The sequence below is a fragment of the Vanacampus margaritifer genome, chromosome 1 (genome assembly GCF_051991255.1).
Source record: "Vanacampus margaritifer isolate UIUO_Vmar chromosome 1, RoL_Vmar_1.0, whole genome shotgun sequence".
Taxonomy (NCBI): domain Eukaryota; kingdom Metazoa; phylum Chordata; class Actinopteri; order Syngnathiformes; family Syngnathidae; genus Vanacampus; species Vanacampus margaritifer.
Genome location: NC_135432.1, coordinates 62,033,080 through 62,052,022, shown reverse-complemented (window position 1 = coordinate 62,052,022; position 18,943 = coordinate 62,033,080). Strand labels below are relative to the sequence as shown.

The 18,943-nt window shown below is 39.2% G+C and overlaps 1 protein-coding gene across 3 annotated transcripts in view; it reads right to left on the bottom strand.

Annotated features, from left to right (window-relative positions):
• dph6 (diphthamine biosynthesis 6) overlaps window positions 1-17,589 on the bottom strand; it is a 78,745-nt gene extending 61,156 nt beyond the window's left edge. For all 3 annotated transcript variants that reach the window (XR_013291653.1, XM_077559937.1, XM_077559938.1), the window contains exons 1-3: window positions 17,448-17,589; window positions 17,062-17,153; window positions 16,006-16,190 (exon numbers count right to left, since the gene is read on the bottom strand). Coding sequence is in view for 2 of the 3 variants with exons in the window: in XM_077559937.1 (XP_077416063.1) it covers window positions 16,006-16,190; window positions 17,062-17,153; window positions 17,448-17,470 (300 nt within the window). In the remaining variant the exon portion in view is untranslated. The remainder of the gene's footprint in view (window positions 1-16,005; window positions 16,191-17,061; window positions 17,154-17,447) is intronic.
• Window positions 17,590-18,943: the final 1,354 nt, after the last annotated feature.

Genomic DNA, 18,943 nt, shown 5'->3' with positions numbered 1-18,943 from the left:
GAGAAAACCCAGCAAAACGCACGGCAGACCAACCTTCATATGTAGGGAGATAAGGATTTAGGACTAGGATTGACCTGAATTTCCATATTGACCATATTTTGAAGGCATGTTTATCCAGTTCACGCGGCACAAGAAGGCAAGCTCATATCACAGACTTAAGTACAAATTCAGGTTACGAGGGTCTTGGGAACAGAACTCCAACATAAACCAAGGATCCTCTGCATTGGTGAGCCTAAGGTTTTACCTTTCAAGGCTAAAGATGCTATCATACATCTATTTAAAATCCGCCCATTGCAAGCAGCGGCTACAAATGTGAAAACTGTGCGAAAAAGCCGGGACTAAAAAACTCAAATCTAGGTACAATGCCACAAGTTTACAACTTGACGTGCAGGCTTAGCAGCTGTCTTTGCAAAGCTCCGGAAATCTTTCACAGTCATTCTTGTTGGTAATTTGGCGAGGCTTTCTTTCCTGGGCAGCTGTTGAGAGACGGGTCTGAGCTCGCGGACAGGCGGGCTCGTGATGTGTCACACGTGGTGTCCTCAACCATTCAGTTTGGCGGGATAAGAAAAACAAAAAACGACTCACAAAACGGGTTCTTGCGATTAGGTGAGGTGAAGTAGTCTCCTCCACGGAGGGGTGTGGTCTCATCGAAGCAATGAGTGAGTATTGTCGTTGCCATTGACGTGGCAGATTTGCAACCAAAACTACTGCAACCAAACAATTGCTAGTTCCATCAGATACAAGGCCGCTTTTTCTTTTCTTTTCTGGAGAGCTCAGTATTGTTCATTCGGTAATTTTACCGATTTGACATGTCATCATCATTGCTCTCCTTTTTTAAAAATATTTAAAAATATATATTTTTTATATATATATATATATATTTTTTTTTTTTTTCTTGCACCTTGTTTTATACACTCACATAGATAGGTATAGTTATTTATTCCATACAGCATAGCCTGCCACTCCACTGCTAGTGTTAATTTTATTCTCAACTGCTCATAGTTACATTGTGTCCTGCTACTGTCCACTTACAACTCTATAACAAGAATTTCCCCGTTGGGCTAATGTTGTACACTCATAATTAATTTTAACCCTGGAGAACCCAAGAACCCTTTTCTTCTTTGGAAAATTATGAATTATACATTAAATGACTGCTATAAGTTCACTGAACACCAAAATATATGTTTTTTCAATTTTAACCCTTTTTTTTTAACTAGCTCAGAGTTGCTAATTTATCAAAATATATATATATATAAAACATACTCCTAGGCATTCTGCAACATGATATGAAATAGATTAACAAAAAAAACACAATTTTACCAACTGATGGTTTGCTGAGAAGATGGTTTTGTTTGGATTGATTTCCAGCTCAACAAAACAGCATCTTGTCACAACCACTCTGGCTCATGTAAGTGCAATATTCATCCACTAGATGGCCCCATGCAGGGGTCAGAAGTGGCACTCTGGACTTTTGTTAAATTTAAAAAGTTAAAGTTAAATTTGTAAAAAAAAAAATTGTTTTAAAAATCTTTGTTATTTGAGTAGCAGAATTTATAGGGGCCAAATTTGACCCCGTGGGTTCTCCAGGGTTCGATTCAGACACACTGCTAAGTGTATATAGAATAACTGGAATTTAGGAAATCATGTAAAAAAAAAAAAAGATTAAAGATGATTGTTTCACGAGTTTCCTCTCGGATATATACAGATAGATAAACACGGTTCTTGCCAGACGCAAGGCTGGGGAGGTTGAAGGCTACGGCCAAAGCAAGCACAAAGACCAGGTTTCAGCAAGCCCAAGGACGAAGGAAGCTTCTCATATCAACATGGATGGAAAATTAAATGTTGGGCGGCAGGCGAAATGGTCAGTAGTTTATCAAACTAGTGTAGGCCCATGAATACTTCCAATTCAAGACGCGAAAACCAATACGTTAATGTTATTTTCGGCATAAATGGGGACAATAACCCTTTGTTTCAACATTATCAACTGGGGTTGTTTTTGCAAAAAAGCGGAAATGATCTAAAGGAATCCAAACATTCCAGGTTTTGATTGTCACCAATAAAAGGCTAAAAAAAAAAATGGGCGGCATAAAGCAAAAAGGAAAAAAATAATAATTCCAGCTCCATCACAGCTAAGGTAAGAGAGTCTAAGACAGAAATCCAAACGAGAACCACCCATGCCACGGAGAGGTAAACCATGTCAGTTGCTTTTCATGGTCTGAATCAACCGACCGTTCCACAGAAGGTCCGTGCGCGCTCATGTACTGACGTCCATGTATATACACACACAGTCACGTGCTGATCTATAAACACACACACACACACTCTCAAATGTAAATGTTGTTTCTGGTGAGGTCAGGTTCCAGGCTCTTGGCATATTGGCCCGCTCTGTCTGTCCCGTCGTCGACAGTGTGTCGCTCCAACCGACCATCACGGACCGTTCGCCCTCCCCCGGGGAGCGACTGCAGGAAAACATGCTGCTTAACCTATTTGCCAGACTGCAGGTGGTGTGTGTTTTTTTTTCCCCCAACGGTGGGTTATGACTTAAGCTTCGGAAAGGTAATGGGGCCTGCCACAAATATTTCTTGTGGGGGAACGGCTCACAAAATAAAACATAAAAGGAAATAATTTTGGATCTAAAGACTGCCTGGCTGTCTGTTGTAAAGTACTCGGCCTGACTGGCTGTTGATACAATTTTCTTGAATAACAAGCCAATACATTTTATCCCCCCCCCCAAAAACAAACAAACAAACAAACAAAAAAGTTTCAGGTTTTGCATGTGAAGATAAATTATTTGTAGTCTCAGGGTGAAGAACAAGCTACTGTAAAAAATCAATCATAGACATTGCACACACATTGATCAGTAATTGAAATGCCCTGAAGAAATAAACTACTGCTGTAAATAACTTAGGAACAGTTCTAAGAAATATGACAACAGTTGACAACAGAAACATAAGAATATTGAATCAAGTGTGGATGTATCGTGATACCATCATATTTGTTTCTCATTTCATTGGCAAAATGACTTTGGGCATGAATCATGTACAAAGAGGAAATTCACATATTTACCAGTATTACACTTGGGGAAGACAATAATCAGAAAATAAGTTTGATTATAAAATGTGTCACTGAACTTGTTAATCACAGGGATGTGATTTTTCCGCTAATTCGCGGAATTCCGCTTTTTTTATCTCCAAAAATAAACATTTTAAATTTCCGTTTTTTTTTTTTTTTTGTAGTTCATTGTGTATGCACATGACTCCGACAGATAACATCTTCTGCTATAACAAAGACATTTGTGGTATGTTCTAATATGAGTTACTTTTCATTTGGTCACGATACAATTATTTGTTCAAGAAATTTGAACTCTTCAACATTATTTATGTGTTAACTTAGTAATCACATTAGTTAGATATGATGACATTCTCAGTGATAGTTTTTAAAAGCAAAGGCAGTCCAATGTTTTTGAATGTGACTGATTTTGAGTTGACTAAAACTGCCATTTTATATGGGATAGTTCAATATACATTGAAAATTTATGCTGTTGTTTTGTCTATTTCTTTGTCACGTGAGTGCATTGAAAGTACTTAAAAACACGGAAAACCCATGAGCTCCGGGAAGCATACCCCCCCCCCCCCCCCCCTTGTCCCCCCACCAGGGCACTGCCCTGGACCTAGCTGGGTGCCGGCGGCCCCCAGACCCCCGGCTAAATTTTCAGATAATTTCACTTTGGTCAAATCACATGCCTGTAATCAATAACTTCAATGCCAATGTCCTCTTAGAATATCGTCAAAATGCGCTCAAGAGTCAAGACAAGTATGAACACGCGCAGTCTAGCCAATGGAACAAAGTGCTAGCTTGGCAGTGGTTAGCGGCTCATGCTGACCTTGGTGAGGCAAGATAAGACAAACAAACACAAGGCTAAAGCTAGCATTAGCTTTTGTACGGATAAAAGGTACGGTGACCAAAACAGCAACATGAAACAAGTTTTGGCTGCTTGTAAGCTCATTCCAAGAACAGCATTCGGTGGTACCCCTGAACCGCAAACAAGCTCACATTAGCTCAGTTATTGATCGTGTCTCCTAAACCCTCGCCTGTGACCTCTGAGGTCATGATTTATGTATTAAGCCGCTTTTAAGAAAAATCAATTTTCCTGTTGAGCCGGCCCCCCGAAGAACGTCTAATGCGGCACCGCGCCGGTAATCAGAGAGGGGCTGTATGTTTGATTTTGACACCCGCCCCCGCCCTCCTCCAGCAGTTCACACCACTCCGACTTGTCTTCTAACACCTCAGCTCCCTAATCGATACAACTAAGAGATTCCTCCGCCTGCTCGACAGCCTGGTCTCTACAGTTTCCCTCCATCCCCTGCAGCATCTTGATCCAGAAAAATGTGTGACGGCAATGCAATAAATACAAAGTCAAGGACCTGTAAGGACATTTGGACAGTTTTTGTTATCGAAAGCTGAGCGTGTAGCGGACTTTTGAATCGGAGGCCGGTTTCAAGTCTGGTTGAAAGTGCATTGTCCAGAAGGAGGTGAGGAACAACTAGCTGCTCCTGACAGGTCGTTAGAAAGCCAAACACATTTCGAGATGTAACATTTGATTGTTGATTGAAATTTGGTCGACTGGATCCCCCCCCCTTTTTTTTTAGCCTTTTTCTGTCAATGCACAGTGGATGAACAGTGACTTGTTGCAAGTCAGCTTCCTAAATAACACAACTTAGATGCAACAAATCACCACCACCTTACGTTCACCAGACATTGAGCCCAAAAATATAGCAACACATTGGGCTGACTCACTTTTAAATCTAGCCCAAGTTCAAGCGGATTCGAGCCGTTCCAGATCGGTGGCATGACGGACGGATGAATTTATAGCACAGTTAACTTAAGAGAAGCTCATTGCTATGTGTTGAAAACTGTTCTTAGCGTTAGCATTCCGGGCCCACAAGTGACAGTTTGAAGCGTCAGCAATTCCAGCAAACAGCGATGGTATATTTAGTGTGGCACTCCAATTGTCAGCTACAACTTTCTGTGTGAGTTAGCGTTTAAGAGCATAAGTAATAGTTTGGTGATGGTTACAAGGCAGGTTTGTATCAAATAAGCCTGTTAGCAAGAGAAGTAAGTCAGTTTAGACACTAAAAGTAAGGTTCTGTAATTAGTAGAAAACGGACCCATTTCAGTTGTTGTTTTTCAGTGACAATCACGGCAAGCTGGATGATAACAGTGACCACAGTGCAGTGATTCACAAAATGGAACACAAGACTTTTTTATTATGATTTCCAATACAAATAGACGATTATACAGGGTGTCCATAAAGTCTCTTTACAATTTAAAAAAAGTATTAACTCTTTGACTGCCAGACGTTTTCAGAAAAGGGATGCCGTGGGTGCCAGCCGATTTAAGCATTTTTGACTGATCTTTCAAGGTCCACAGAAAATTATGTGTTTGGACTATGGAAACACACATACTACCAAATGAAAGATTGGACTCTCATCTTTCATCAGAAAAAAAAGTTTGTTTCTACCTTATTCCGTTTTTCAGTAATCAACAATAGAAAATGGTTAGTTTCACCTCTGTTTTGAAAAAAAAAACGTCTTTTAACGTCTTTGGCACTCCTCCATAGGATTTTATTAAACGTTATTTAACGTTTTTGGCAGTCAAAGAGTTAAAAATGCAATTGATTAGATATTTTATTCAGATTTGTTCTATTGTATTCAGTGTTTATTAAAGTTTTTATTTGTGTGTTTCAGGGATCCTGTTTGTCAAAGAGGTGATGTTGAATGAACCCCTACAAAATGGCTACCCCTGAAGAGAAGGCGCAATGTGTCTCATGGTTTATTGAAACAAAATCGGATAGGCAGACTCAGCGAAACTACAGAACTAAGTATGGAAGAAATCCACCGTCACGCCCGTCAAGTCGTGCATGGCGCAAGAAATTTATTGAGACAGGGACAGTGGGCAACCTTTGACCTTTGACAAACAGGATCCCTGAAACACACAAATGCAGTGTGATAAAAAACTTTAATAAACGCTGAATACAATAGAACAAATCTAAATAAAATATCTAATCAATTGCATTTTTAATACATTTTTGAAATGGTAAAGAGACTTTATGGACACCCTGTATTTTTGTAAAATTTGGTCCCTGCCCTGGCAATAAAGAAAGGCTTTGGTGGATTCTTTAGAGCAAATGTACATCGCTGTAAGCCTTTTTTCCTGTCTCATGTTCCTTCTATTGAAGGTCAGGATCTAAATTAGAAAGAACTTCATATGAAAGCATATGCAAATAGAGCAAGTGTAAACTGATCAGCCTTACCAGTGTTTCGCAGAATGCATTTCAGCGCAGCAAATTCGACTTGAAAGCAACATTTCCATCCTCGCCAACGCCGGCGTTCGGTGTGACAGAGATGTCACGGCGCCTCTAATTAAAGCTGGCGGATGGGAACGCTCGCGTAGAGATCATCTATAGTTCCTCATCACTCTAATGAGCCTAAATGTCTTCGTCTGCATTCGTCAGCTCAAAGGTTACCGAGTAATAGAGTCACCAACGACTTCAATTGTAACGTGATTGTTGTGTTTTTGCCACTGTGTGATATTATCTCTCGACAAGTTAGCCTCTGAAGCTTGAACAGCATGCAAACGTTTTTAGCTTTGTTTTTGCAATGCAATGACCATAAGGGTATGTAACATCGTCAAGGCCAGACTTAATTCAAGTGTTGCTTTGCCCATTTGTTTGTGCCGCACTATTTCATGTTTTGTGGTATTGTGGTGTTAGGATTCGTGTTCCGACAGTTGCATATATGTAATTAGCATCTTTTACAAAAAAAATAAAAATAGGCATATTTGCTGGTCATGCACAACGCAGAAAAGGCGGGATGACTTTAGCAACTGGAGTGTGTCTGCGGCATCCTGTAATTAGATGTGTGATGACGTCAGGCCCAGCAACTTAGTATGAAATACTTTTTGGGGAGCAACACCACTTTTAACAGAATGAGGTAGGAGAAGTGAGTGTGTCAAGGCGTCGGGCTACGTCTTTTACAACTCTAATACCACCTAATATCTTTTTTATTTTTTCAAAACTGCAACTTTGAGAAATTGTAAAAGAGGAGCAGCTCTTACAAGCAGAGTTAAAAAATAAAAAGATAGATGCCACGGACTTCCGACTTTCGGGTTTTACACATCAGCGCCGTTTCCGGCCGCGTTCCAACACTCGCACCCCCACCCCTGCGCCCCCTTTTATTTTTTTTATTTTTTCAAAACTGCAACTTTGAGAAATTGTAAAAGAGGAGCAGCTCTTACAAGCAGAGTTAAAAAATAAAAAAGATAGATGCCACGGACTTCCGACTTTCGGGTTTTACACATCAGCGCCGTTTCCGGCCGCGTTCCAACACTCGCACCCCCACCCCTGCGCCGCCTTTTATTTTTTTTATTTTTTCAAAACTGCAACTTTGAGAAATTGTAAAAGAGGAGCAGCTCTTACAAGCAGAGTTAAAAAATAAAAAGATAGATGCCACGGACTTCCGACTTTCGGGTTTTACACATCAGCGCCGTTTCCGGCCGCGTTCCAACACTCGCGCCCCCACCCCTGCGCCCCCGAACCGCGCGCTCTAGCTCATCGGCGGGAGGGCGTCTCGGCTATCTGAAATGCTTCGGACACTGAGACAGACACTACGCACTCGCAGCCTCGCACCCGTCGACGGGAACGCGCAAAGTAATGGGACGCGGCCCACACGTCGCAAACCGGAAACGGAAACAAAGTTGATGGGTGGAAACACGGAAGTCGGAAGTCCCGCCTCCTCCGTGGTATATAGTCCATTAGTATGTAAATCAGATTAAGTCATAATTATCTGCCTCAAATAAAAAACAAATATCAAAATTTATAGAAACATGGTCTGCATATATAGAATTTTTTAACCTAATTCTGGTTACTTAATTCTGTCTGTTAGCGAGAGCCACTACATCGTGATAACTTGCATTGATGTTTCTGCATTTGGCAATTTATTATTATATTATATTATTAGTATGGGATTTTTTTTTAATGGGCTTTAGGTGAACTGATGAATACACACACGCACGCACACACATGCTCACCCACATACAAAAAAAAAAAAATATATATATATATATATATATATGTGTGTATATGTATACATATTAAAAAAAAGAGAGAGAAAGAAAAAAAAAACATTTTTTTTAATTTATTTATTTTTTTTAAAAAGGAGAGCAATGATGATGTCAAATCGAATGAACAATACTGAGCTCTAGATAAAAAAAATAAAAATAAAAAAAAAGATTAAGTCATAATTCCAGTAAATATTTGTATGAAAAACACTTCAAGGCCAAAACAATGTATGGAATGCTTCAAGGACAACATGATCATCTGATTCCGTCTCCAAATCATTTATAAAAACTTCTGGCATCGGCAGGCGGAGTAAAAATGGGTTATAGCAATATGAAATGGTGAAGATATGGTCATGTACTTGCCACTTTCTCCAGATAATAACCACAATGGAATGCCAGCCTTAAAACAAAAGGTCTTGTATTTTCATTGTGTAATTCAACTACTGTATTAATGTTAAACAATGTCAAAATGACTGCCGGGAAAAAAAAGTTTGTCAAAAGAACAAACCTTGTGATTTACAGCACTGCATATACGGTGAGTGTCGTGTACCTAATAAGGAAGGCTCATAAGCTACATAAAGAAAACAGGTGCACGGACGAGATGCATTTGTCATCACACAACGGAGCTCAGCATTTACCTGACCTTGAACACACGCCACATACATGTGCACGAGCGGGGGTCACGGGGCACAAAAAAAGCCCCTGTGTCAGGCCACAGAGCACAAGCGAGAAGGATAAAGGATTTGAGGGATGTGATATGACTAATATGAGGGGTTTTGCAGGCCTTCGGGGGGTGGTGGTGCCGGGGTGCGAGGCGGGAGGGACTGTGCGTTACAGCCAGGGGTGACTGACACTGCTGATCTGTATCACACATCAGAGCGGATCACACACACACATGGAGTATGGAATCACACCATACAGAACCATTTTACTCCTTTAAAATCCACAATCAGAATATCGAAGCAAGGCTCGGCAAAGGAATTCAAACTCAGTTGGCATAATTATGAGGAATTGATTAACTGAAGCAATTGAGGCAGAATTATGTGCAGTCGCTCATGGACCGTCAACCACCGGTTAAACTACTCCCGGGAATATTAATCTACGAACGTCTATCATTTTATTCTAGTTTCCAACCCCTTTTCCACAACCTCATTGCCACCTGTCGTTGGCTCCGCCACTCTGTACTTTCTTATTCTTTTGTTACAATGCTTATCATTTTTAAGTGTCCTTCAAAAATGACAAAAATGGGGGAAAAATCGTTTACTTTCGAAGATGGAATGCTACACAAAAAAAACACCACGATATTTCATTTTAAATTCTTACCAGAATCATTTTTTTCTGTTTAAGAAAAATTGAATCTTATGGAAATAAAGAAAAAATGTCACACCTGAATAAAAACTAAAAAAGTCATACTATTAACAATTATAAATGTCCAACTGTGATAAGATAACGAATCCTAATATTCCGAGAATGTATTAATTACTTTTCTGAGAAATTAAATATCAAAAACTGTTATGTTACACCGATTCACCAATAAATATATCATAATGATAAGACAAGAAAAAGTTCTGAGTTAGATGGTGATAAAATTGTAATTTTACAATGATAAATATTTAATCATAGGCCCTGAATAATACATGGCAGGACTCTAAACCTCAGGCTGTTGCATTCATGCTACTATAGGAATTAAGACATTCAATTGACAAAATTGTATTTATTTATTTTTTTTACTATTATGCGTCTGCCTCTAAAATTATTCTCACATATAATTTGAACCAGGCATCTTTCTCTCTCTCTCTCTCTCTCTCTTAATTATTATGAATTAATTATTCATTTTCGTCGTCTAGGACATTTATTCCTAAATGCCCGTCCCTACTTCAGATGTCATCTAACAAACCAAAACGCCTTAAAAAAAAAAGCCCTACGGTAGAAAGAGAGGACTCTTTTTGTTCTGCCTCCTCTTCCTTCCCCAAAACAAGATTGTTCAAAGATGAGCACCTTGCAGGATGGGATGAGATGGCCGGCTGTCCCGTTGCACGTCGATCGGGTTACACGGTTCAAAGCCGCGCTGCCATGCACGGCCAGCGGTGAGAGCAAAGAGGCCGAGGATAGGGCCGCATTGTCCTGCTGTCATTAGCGCCGCTGCCAGCAGATGGATGGCTCATCACCCCCCCCCCCACCCCCACCCCGCTATTATGATTGGGATTCTTCTTCCTCTCCTCTCTGTCAACAAAAGGTTCTGAAGAATATGATCTCTTCCTTTGATTCTTTTGAATGGCTCCAAACATGCAAGTGGACAGGATCCACTTCCCGGTTGGGCCCATAGATGGCACTGTTGGCTCACGCTGACAAAAGCCGGAGGAAGGCGGGAAGAATGCGCTGTACTGAAACTCATCAACTCCAGGAGAGGAAATCTTTCATCTTTTGCTGTGGTGTCATTTGCCAAATATAATCTTGTAACTTCTAATTAATTCGTGAATCTTTCAAAACCTCACACTTTATGAACAGAGCTCTTTTTTTTCTCTTCCACGGATAAAATGTGTTATCCAGTCAACAGCTTGTCATTAAAATAAGTTTTTTTTAAATTTCTCAACTTTACTGAATATGTGACGAACATAACAAAAAGACTTATTTGGCGAGTCTGTAAACCATCCAATTTACACTGCGTGACCCGAAACCTCAGAAAAGCTGACATCCACGATCACAAAGTTGTTCTTTTGGCTGACTTCACTCAGCAAGAGAGAGCGAGAGAGGGAGGAAGCCTGTTGTTTATGGTTGCAGGTCTGCCGATGACGGCGCGAGGGCTAAACGAGGGGATCGCTGGAGGTCTGCCAGCCCGCCAGGGGCCCCGCGGGACTGCAACTGCCGTGATCTATGGCCTGTGTGACTGTGGAGGTCAGCGCTGAGAAGCCTTGGAAATGGGGAAATTAGCATCCTTTCGCAATTATAGAGGCCTGACCACAGGGGGGGAGATGGGATTATATCACATACCAGAAGCATGTGTGCAACACGGTCGGGAAAAAGGGGTACAGTAGGAGTTCATCTGGGTCCACTAATGTACACCCACAGGGGTGATTACTGGACTTTCCCAGGGCCAAAAAGTTGCAGGTATGTACAGGTAAGAAAGGGTCAATTACGCATATAGTTTTGCCCTGGAATTTATTACCATCAGGGATGTGATTTGACCAAAGTGAAATTATCTGAAAATTTAGTCGGGGGTCTGGGGGCCGCTGGCACCCAGCTAGGTCCAGAGCTCATGGGTTTTCCGTGTTTTTAAGTACTTTCAATGCACTCACATGACAAAGAAATAGACAAAACAACAGCATAAATTTTCAATGTATATTGAACTATCCCATATAAAATGGCAGTTTTAGTCAACTCAAAATCAGTCACATTCAAAAACATTGGACTGCCTTTGCTTTTAAAAACTATCACTGAAAATATCATCATGTCTAACTAATGTGATTACTAAGTTAACACATAAATAATGTTGAAGAGTTCAAATTTCATGAACAAATAATTGTATCATGACCAAATGAAAAGTAACTCATATTAGAGCATACCACAAATGTCTTTGTTATAGCAGAAGATGTTATCTGTCGGAGTCATGTGCATACACAATGAACTACTAAAAAAAAAAAATTAATTAAAAAAAAAATCGGAATTTTTTTTTTGGGGGGGGGGGGGATAAAAAAAAGCGGAATTCCGCGAATTAGCGGAAAAATCACATCCCTGTACCATTTACATAATTCCCCATGAGAACTTTTTTTTTCTCTCAGTCCAAACAAATTGGATGATCAACATCCTTGAAGGCATTGTCTCACACTTGGAGACTGTCTAATTTTTAGGCTCAAAAGCCTGAAAAAGTGAGAACGTTTGGGGAGGGGGGGTGGGGGGGGGTTGCACATGGGAAACCTCAACACACGGGCAAAACATGTAAAGCCACCAACTTAAACAGAAGATGACAAAGAAAGTCAGACAGAGGGCGCAAACTGCCCTCAGGCAAGTTCGGCAGCCTTTGACTATACCCTGGCGATGTGCGGATAAGCATCGGGGAAGGGGGGGGGGGGGGTGTATTAAGTCCTGAAGTCTTCTACCGTCAAGCCCCCCCACCAACACTGCACAGACACATTCTCTCATTCACGACAACTTGAAAGAAATTTTAATGTCTGCAGAAAAAAATAATAGAGTTGTAGGGATTACTGCAGCAGCCACTAAATGTTTTTAGAATTGATTATTCTATCGATTAATCAGGTAATCGGGTTAAAAAAAACTAGTTTTCATTATTAAACAACAATATCAATACAGAATATGTATGTGAGGTACACGTATTGTTTTTGTCAACTTGGGGTCGGCATCTTCACATTCTACACTGTAGAATCTGTGACTTTGAATGTGTATGGCTTTAAAAGGAAAGGCCTGGTGGGTGATATGTGAATAACTGGCTATGCACGTTGAGAGGAACCAGTTGAGGTGGCTCGGGCATCTGGTTCGGATGCCTCCTGGACGCCTCCCTGGGGAGGTGTTCCGGGCATGTCCTACCGGCAGGAGGCCCCGGGGACGACCCAGGACACGCTGGAGAGACTATGTCTCTCGGCTGTCCTGGGAACGCCTTGGGGTCCCGTCGGATGAGCTGGCTGAAGCGGCTGGGGAGAGGGAAGTCTGGGCTTCCCTGCTAAAGCTGCTGCCCCTGCGACCCGACCCCGGATAAGCGGAAGAAGACGGACGGACGGATGGCTATGCACATTTATTTTGTATGCCGTTCAAGAGTGATCACTTTTCACTTCCATGTAATCTCGTTTCCCTTGACTTGCCATTTCTGTTACTGGACACATTCTGGAAATTGCTTTTTTTTTCCTCCATCCATCTGATTAGCGAAAAAAGCTCCTGATATGAAATGGCACGCAATAGACGTGCTAGCCTGTAATATTTGTTTTAATGTAAACGTTTTTTGTAAGCCATACTACCAGTACCTAAAGCTCTATGGCGGAATAAAATGAATATGAATTCATTTTTGTTAGAAGAGGATCATTTTGTTGGATCTCTGCCATGAAAAGAACCAGGCTCCAACTTTTTATATAAAACTTTAATCATCCGATACAGCACTTTGAGAGTGACTTACCAAGTACGACAGATTAAGAGCACCGACATGACTTTGTCATCTGCCGTGCAGTTTAGCGGCACTTTACAACATGTGCAAAGAGCACCGTGGCCGTTGAGCGGGGCCAGATGGAATCAGACAAGTAAGGCCCCTCCGAGACGGCACTAATGGGCTACTAAGTGAGTACGAATCCAAAGAGGAGGACTTGTAAAACATCTCAGCGGTGCGACATGTGTCGTGAACCTTAGCCGACGGGAGAAGTTTAGTGGCGCTCGGAGAGCTTGACAAACGTGAAGAGCGGTCGGCGGAGAACGTGTCAGCCAAAATGCTTTGGAACTGGAAGAGTTACAGTATGTGAGTTCGGTGTGCTGTGAAACTTTCTGTCCAGTGTCAAGAAGACGCCAAATTTAGTGTCTCTATAAAGAATACAACTTGCTAGCTGTGTTGTTTTTTTTTATAGCAAGTACATTTCTGACTGTCTTAAATAAACTTGAATCCATATTGAAATGCTGTCCTTTGCATAACACATAAACCACTAAAAAACAGTCCTGGAACCGAACCTTCAAGAATATTTATCATAAGACGTGTAAAACATACTATAGCACACTAAATAATTGATATAAATGACCGTTAATGTTATGGTTAATTCTCATTAAAAAAAAAAAATACATGAATACAGAATTCTCTCACAGTGGGCCACTTAAGATCAAGAATACGCTTCTTTCAAATACAGAAGTCACCTTGAAAAAACAAGTACTGAAGTAACTGTAATTAGTGCTAATAATGGATACTACTTTTCACACAAAGAGTTTTCTAAGGCCATTCAAAATCTGCTGCGAAACAAAACAGCAGCACTGAAGCATTTAAACATCGTCTGTAAAGTTCTGTGTTTAGAATTGAAGTTGATCTAATGTTACTGTATGTGGAGATGGTGATGTGTGTTCCTCCACAATATTATGTACATATTTGGTTAATTCCAACTAGTGATAGACCAATGTGATTTTTTCAACACAATACTGATTATTAGTAGGCAAGGAGACTGATAACTGATATTTTGAGCCGATAATCTTTTCAGTAAAATAAAAAAATATCAGCATCAGAATAAAATAAGCACGTTTGTTAAAACAACTTTGTCTCCAATGTTTACAAAACACTACAGACGCTTATGTTCATGCTTTATGGTTATGTACTCCGGTTATGTATTTCTGGATTAAAGTCTTAGAAAAACTTTCCGCTATTTTGGACTGTAGGATACCTTTATCTCCAAACTTGTGTTTGCTAGGTGACCTAACAACAACTGACTTACCACATAAACAATTTCAATCTACACTTGTAGCCCTTACTATCGCTAAAAAAACAATTCTTGTTAACTGGAAAAATAAACAAACTCTGAATATCGACCAATGGTCTAACCTCCTCATAAATCACATTTTAATGGAAAAAATATCTGCCTCAAATAAAAACCAAATATCAAAATTTATAGAAACATGGTCTACGTATATAGAATTTTTGAACCTAATTCTGGTTACTTAATTCTGTCTGTTAGCGAGAGCCACTACATCGTGATAACTTGCATTGATGTTTCTGCATTTGGCAATTTATTATTACATTATATTATTAGTATGGGATTTTTTTTAATGGGCTTTAGGTGAACTGATGAATACACACACGCTCGCTCGCACGCACGCACGCACACGCACGCACACGCACGCACGCACACACACACGCACGCACATACAAAAAAAGTGTGTATATATATATATATATATATATATATATATATATATATATATATATATTTAAAAAAAAAAGAGAGAATTTTTTTTTTTTTTTTTTTTAAAAAGGAGAGCAATGATGATGTCAAATCGAATGAACAATACTGAGCTCTCCTTAGGAAAAAAAAAATAAAAGAAAAAAAAATAAATTAATAAAAAAAAAAAAACTTTTCAAATTTTCAACATATTCTTTTAATTTAAAATACAGCTTTCAAAATTCTAACAAAAAAGTAAATACTTTTCTATAGTAAGTAGTAGTTTTCCAAAATTGTAAAATATCTGAAATGTTAAACTTTCACTTGTTTTTGCTTTAATGTTAACAAAAGCAAAAATCAGCATCTCTGATAAAGTGAAGTGAAATTTTAAATAGATACAGTAGATACATAAAAATTTTGATGAAAGAACCCAGTTTTAAATTGCTCTAAATCTCTGTGCTTGCAAACATAGCACATTTTGGGTTCTCGTCAGTGTTCGTCGAATGTTTCAAGAGATGTTCACAAACGGAAAATTTGTCAGAACATGTTCAGAATTTCTTTGTGACAAGAAAACCACGACGAGTAAAAAATGTCTTGTGACCATCTTTGCAACCTTTTTACAACATTTTACGAACCCTGAAGAAAACACAAAATTCACTATGTTCGCAAACATTCGCCGCTCAGAAAGATAACAGCTTTATCGGCCTTCAGATTTGTAAAAAAATGTCAGATGCCGATATTTCTCAAAACGATATATATCGGCACCGATAATGAGGATCAGTCTATCTCTAATTCCAACCAGTCTGCCTTGGTTCTTGCCGTTACACTTGACATATATTGTAATATTATATAGTTTTTAACAATTTCACAATTGTATTCCCAAAATGTGTTGTGTTTTTTTTTTTTCCCAGAATAGCACCTAACTCCACCTGCAGCTGAGTAAAAAAATCACGCCAGTGCCTATTTCTTTTGGAAACGCACCACACAGTAGATTTCAAAAGAATACTGTTCCAAAACAGCGCAGAGCAAAATGTACCTTGACAAGGCTTAGCAGTTGATAAAGATCCTCCACCTCATCCCCCTCCGTCTCCTGATAGTCTCTGCCGGTGTCCAAGCTGGATCCCTGGATGGTGCGACGGTAAAGGGGCAAGTCCATGGCCTCGGCATACAGCTCGATTGCCTGGTGGCCCACGGTTTGGTACATGTAACTGTCCAGCTCATCTGCGAAGAAGGGTAAAAAAATTTTTTTTTAATTAATAAAAAAAATAAAAGTGAGGATCAAAGACAAGGTGTGATGACATGAGGAATGTAAATTTAACTGCCAAAGTATTTTTTTTTGCAAAGTACTGTATAGAAAATGAAAAATAAAGATGAAGTTGCAGGTGCTATGACAATAAAGTCTAATAAAATAATGTCATGAGGAAAAATATACATAACAATACATTGTAAAAAGTTATAAAAAAAAAATGTTGAAAATAAGTTTAAAAGTAACACACGTAATAAAAAAACTACAAAATACAGTATAATGTAAAGTTGTTCAATAAAAATAAACAATAATATAAAAAAGTAGTATGCCAGCTTTATTAAAATAAAATAAAAGTAATTAAAATAAAAATTCTGACCAAAATCGACCCCTTGTTCTCTTTACATTGCCATTTTTTCTTTTAATATTACAACTTAAATTCTGTAACTTTAAAAATAATTATTGCTCTTGGTACTATTTAATGTTTCGCTTGATGTATACATTTTTTTTAATGAGGCAAAACAAGGAGAAATCAGAAGAAATAAAAAGACACAAGGACAAAATTACTAAATACAATGTTAACATAGTAAGTATAAGTAACATATTAAAAAGTTGATACACTTTAATAACGCGGGCGACACAGTAGACAACTGGTTAGCACACCAGCAATCCTAATTAATAGAAGCAGTAAAATAGATGGATGGATATAGATAATATAGATTAAAATGTACGTGCATTTATATTTTGTTTATATTATTTTATGAAAGCCTTTGCAATATGCATAGTTTTAATAGCAATTGTTATGTTTACATATATAACCACAATAATGCACATAAAATACGTCCTCACCTTTGTGTGCAGGGCGTAGGTTGGCCAAAGCTACAATGTGATGACCAGCAGCCACACACTGCATCATGTTGTAACAGCTGTCTTTGCCCCCACTGGAACCATAACACAAAATACTACGTTACAATAGCTCACGTTTATTTGCAACATGCGGTGTTCCTTTTTCAAATACTATACAGCAAGTAATGTTATTTTAATGGTAGTAATGCCAAGGTGCCAAAAGCACTCACGCTCTGTATTGAATTAGTACAGGATACGGGATACTAAGTATTTAGTAAATCTACTCAAGTGCAGTCACGAGTATAGTTACTTCCTACCGTGATTGGTACGTCTGAAATGCAAATACTATTTTTTGGCAACATTAAAGAGAGCGGTGAGATGCCGTTTACCTTATTAAAGCGACTACTTTCATCTTCAGATACTTAGTGTGTCAAATCCAATGTAATGTTGAACAATGTGACACTTCAAACCGGCGCCTGAGCTCTCTCTTCGAGCTTGTCTGTATACAACTACACGTGACAACACTTCCGGGTTGGAAGGACCCAAAAGAGTTGACGAGGTGCCCCGAAATGTGCCTGAATAGAAAAGCATGAGGAGCGTTCTGTGTGACCTTCTCTCCGTGTCTCTCTTTCTCTGTGTCTGTCTGTCTCTCTCTCTCTCTCTCTCTCTCTCAAAAAATAAAAATAAGATTAACAAAAGCAAAAATAAATATTTAGACAGAATCAAGGACACTTTATTTAATCTCTTCCAGAGTAGACTCAAACAGCCACCATCATATCGTGTGTGTGTGTGTGTGTGTGTGTGTCTGTGTGTGTGTGTGCGTGCTTGTTTTTGTTTTGTTTTTTGGTGCACTGCAAAAATAAAATGTTACAAGTACTACATGTATTGGTAAGTAATTTGAACATGTCTCACAAGTTTGAAAAAATGTTAGCGACTGTAAAGTTAAATCAACTCTTCTCATTAAGTAATGACAGTAACAGTTAAGTTTCAAAATAAATTAACCACTGTAACATTACTATGTTAAACCTATAAAACACTGCCAATTTAGTAATAATAAGTAGCATTTAACAATATTATTGTTAACACATTTTTTGACTAGAATTTGAGATGATTTCCCAAACAGGCATTTTCTTTTCTTGGTTCATTGTACTCAGGTTGAAGTGGCCACATTATTAAGATCTTGAAGTAAAAAAAAAAAAAACAGACAAAAGTGCGCCTGCTGATTTTCGAAGGATTCAACTTACTGCGGAGACAACCACATAGCATTATTTAGAGCACCAACGTGGCTACAAACCTTCCACTCACACTGACGTACATCCTCTGCCTGACTTCTCTCTGGAGAGACCCCAAAAGTCCATGCACTGGTATTTGCACACATAGGTTGTGCGTTTTCCCTCTGAGGGAGCGCTTTTTCGCTCAGAGGAAAGGCCTTTGATGCTCTTTTTGCTCTCTGTTGTTGTGCCAGAGACGAATAATTGCTGCTGCTTTCGTGTGCGCCGCTCACCTTCTGCCCCTAAGCGGGCCAAAGGCAACGCATTCTGTTTGAGTATACAAAATCGAGAAAGGCACCTCCTCACCATCGCACTTTTAACTGAATTCTCTTGTAGTTTTTATTTTGAAAGTTGTGAATATGGGGCGGGAAAAAAATCTACATCATGCGCATGGATAGAATTTGACGGCAAAGATTGAGAAGCGGGATCACTTTTAATAACCAGTGAATGTGAATTCCCCGAAAGTACAGTTGAGCACAACAATGTATTTTCTCAATTTACTTGGGTCTCTTGTGTAAGCATTTTATTATGCACCGTGTTTATATTGTCTAGTAGCCTACAATAAGAATACAAACTCCCAAAAGTCAGATGTATTTTTGTAGACACAATGCTCG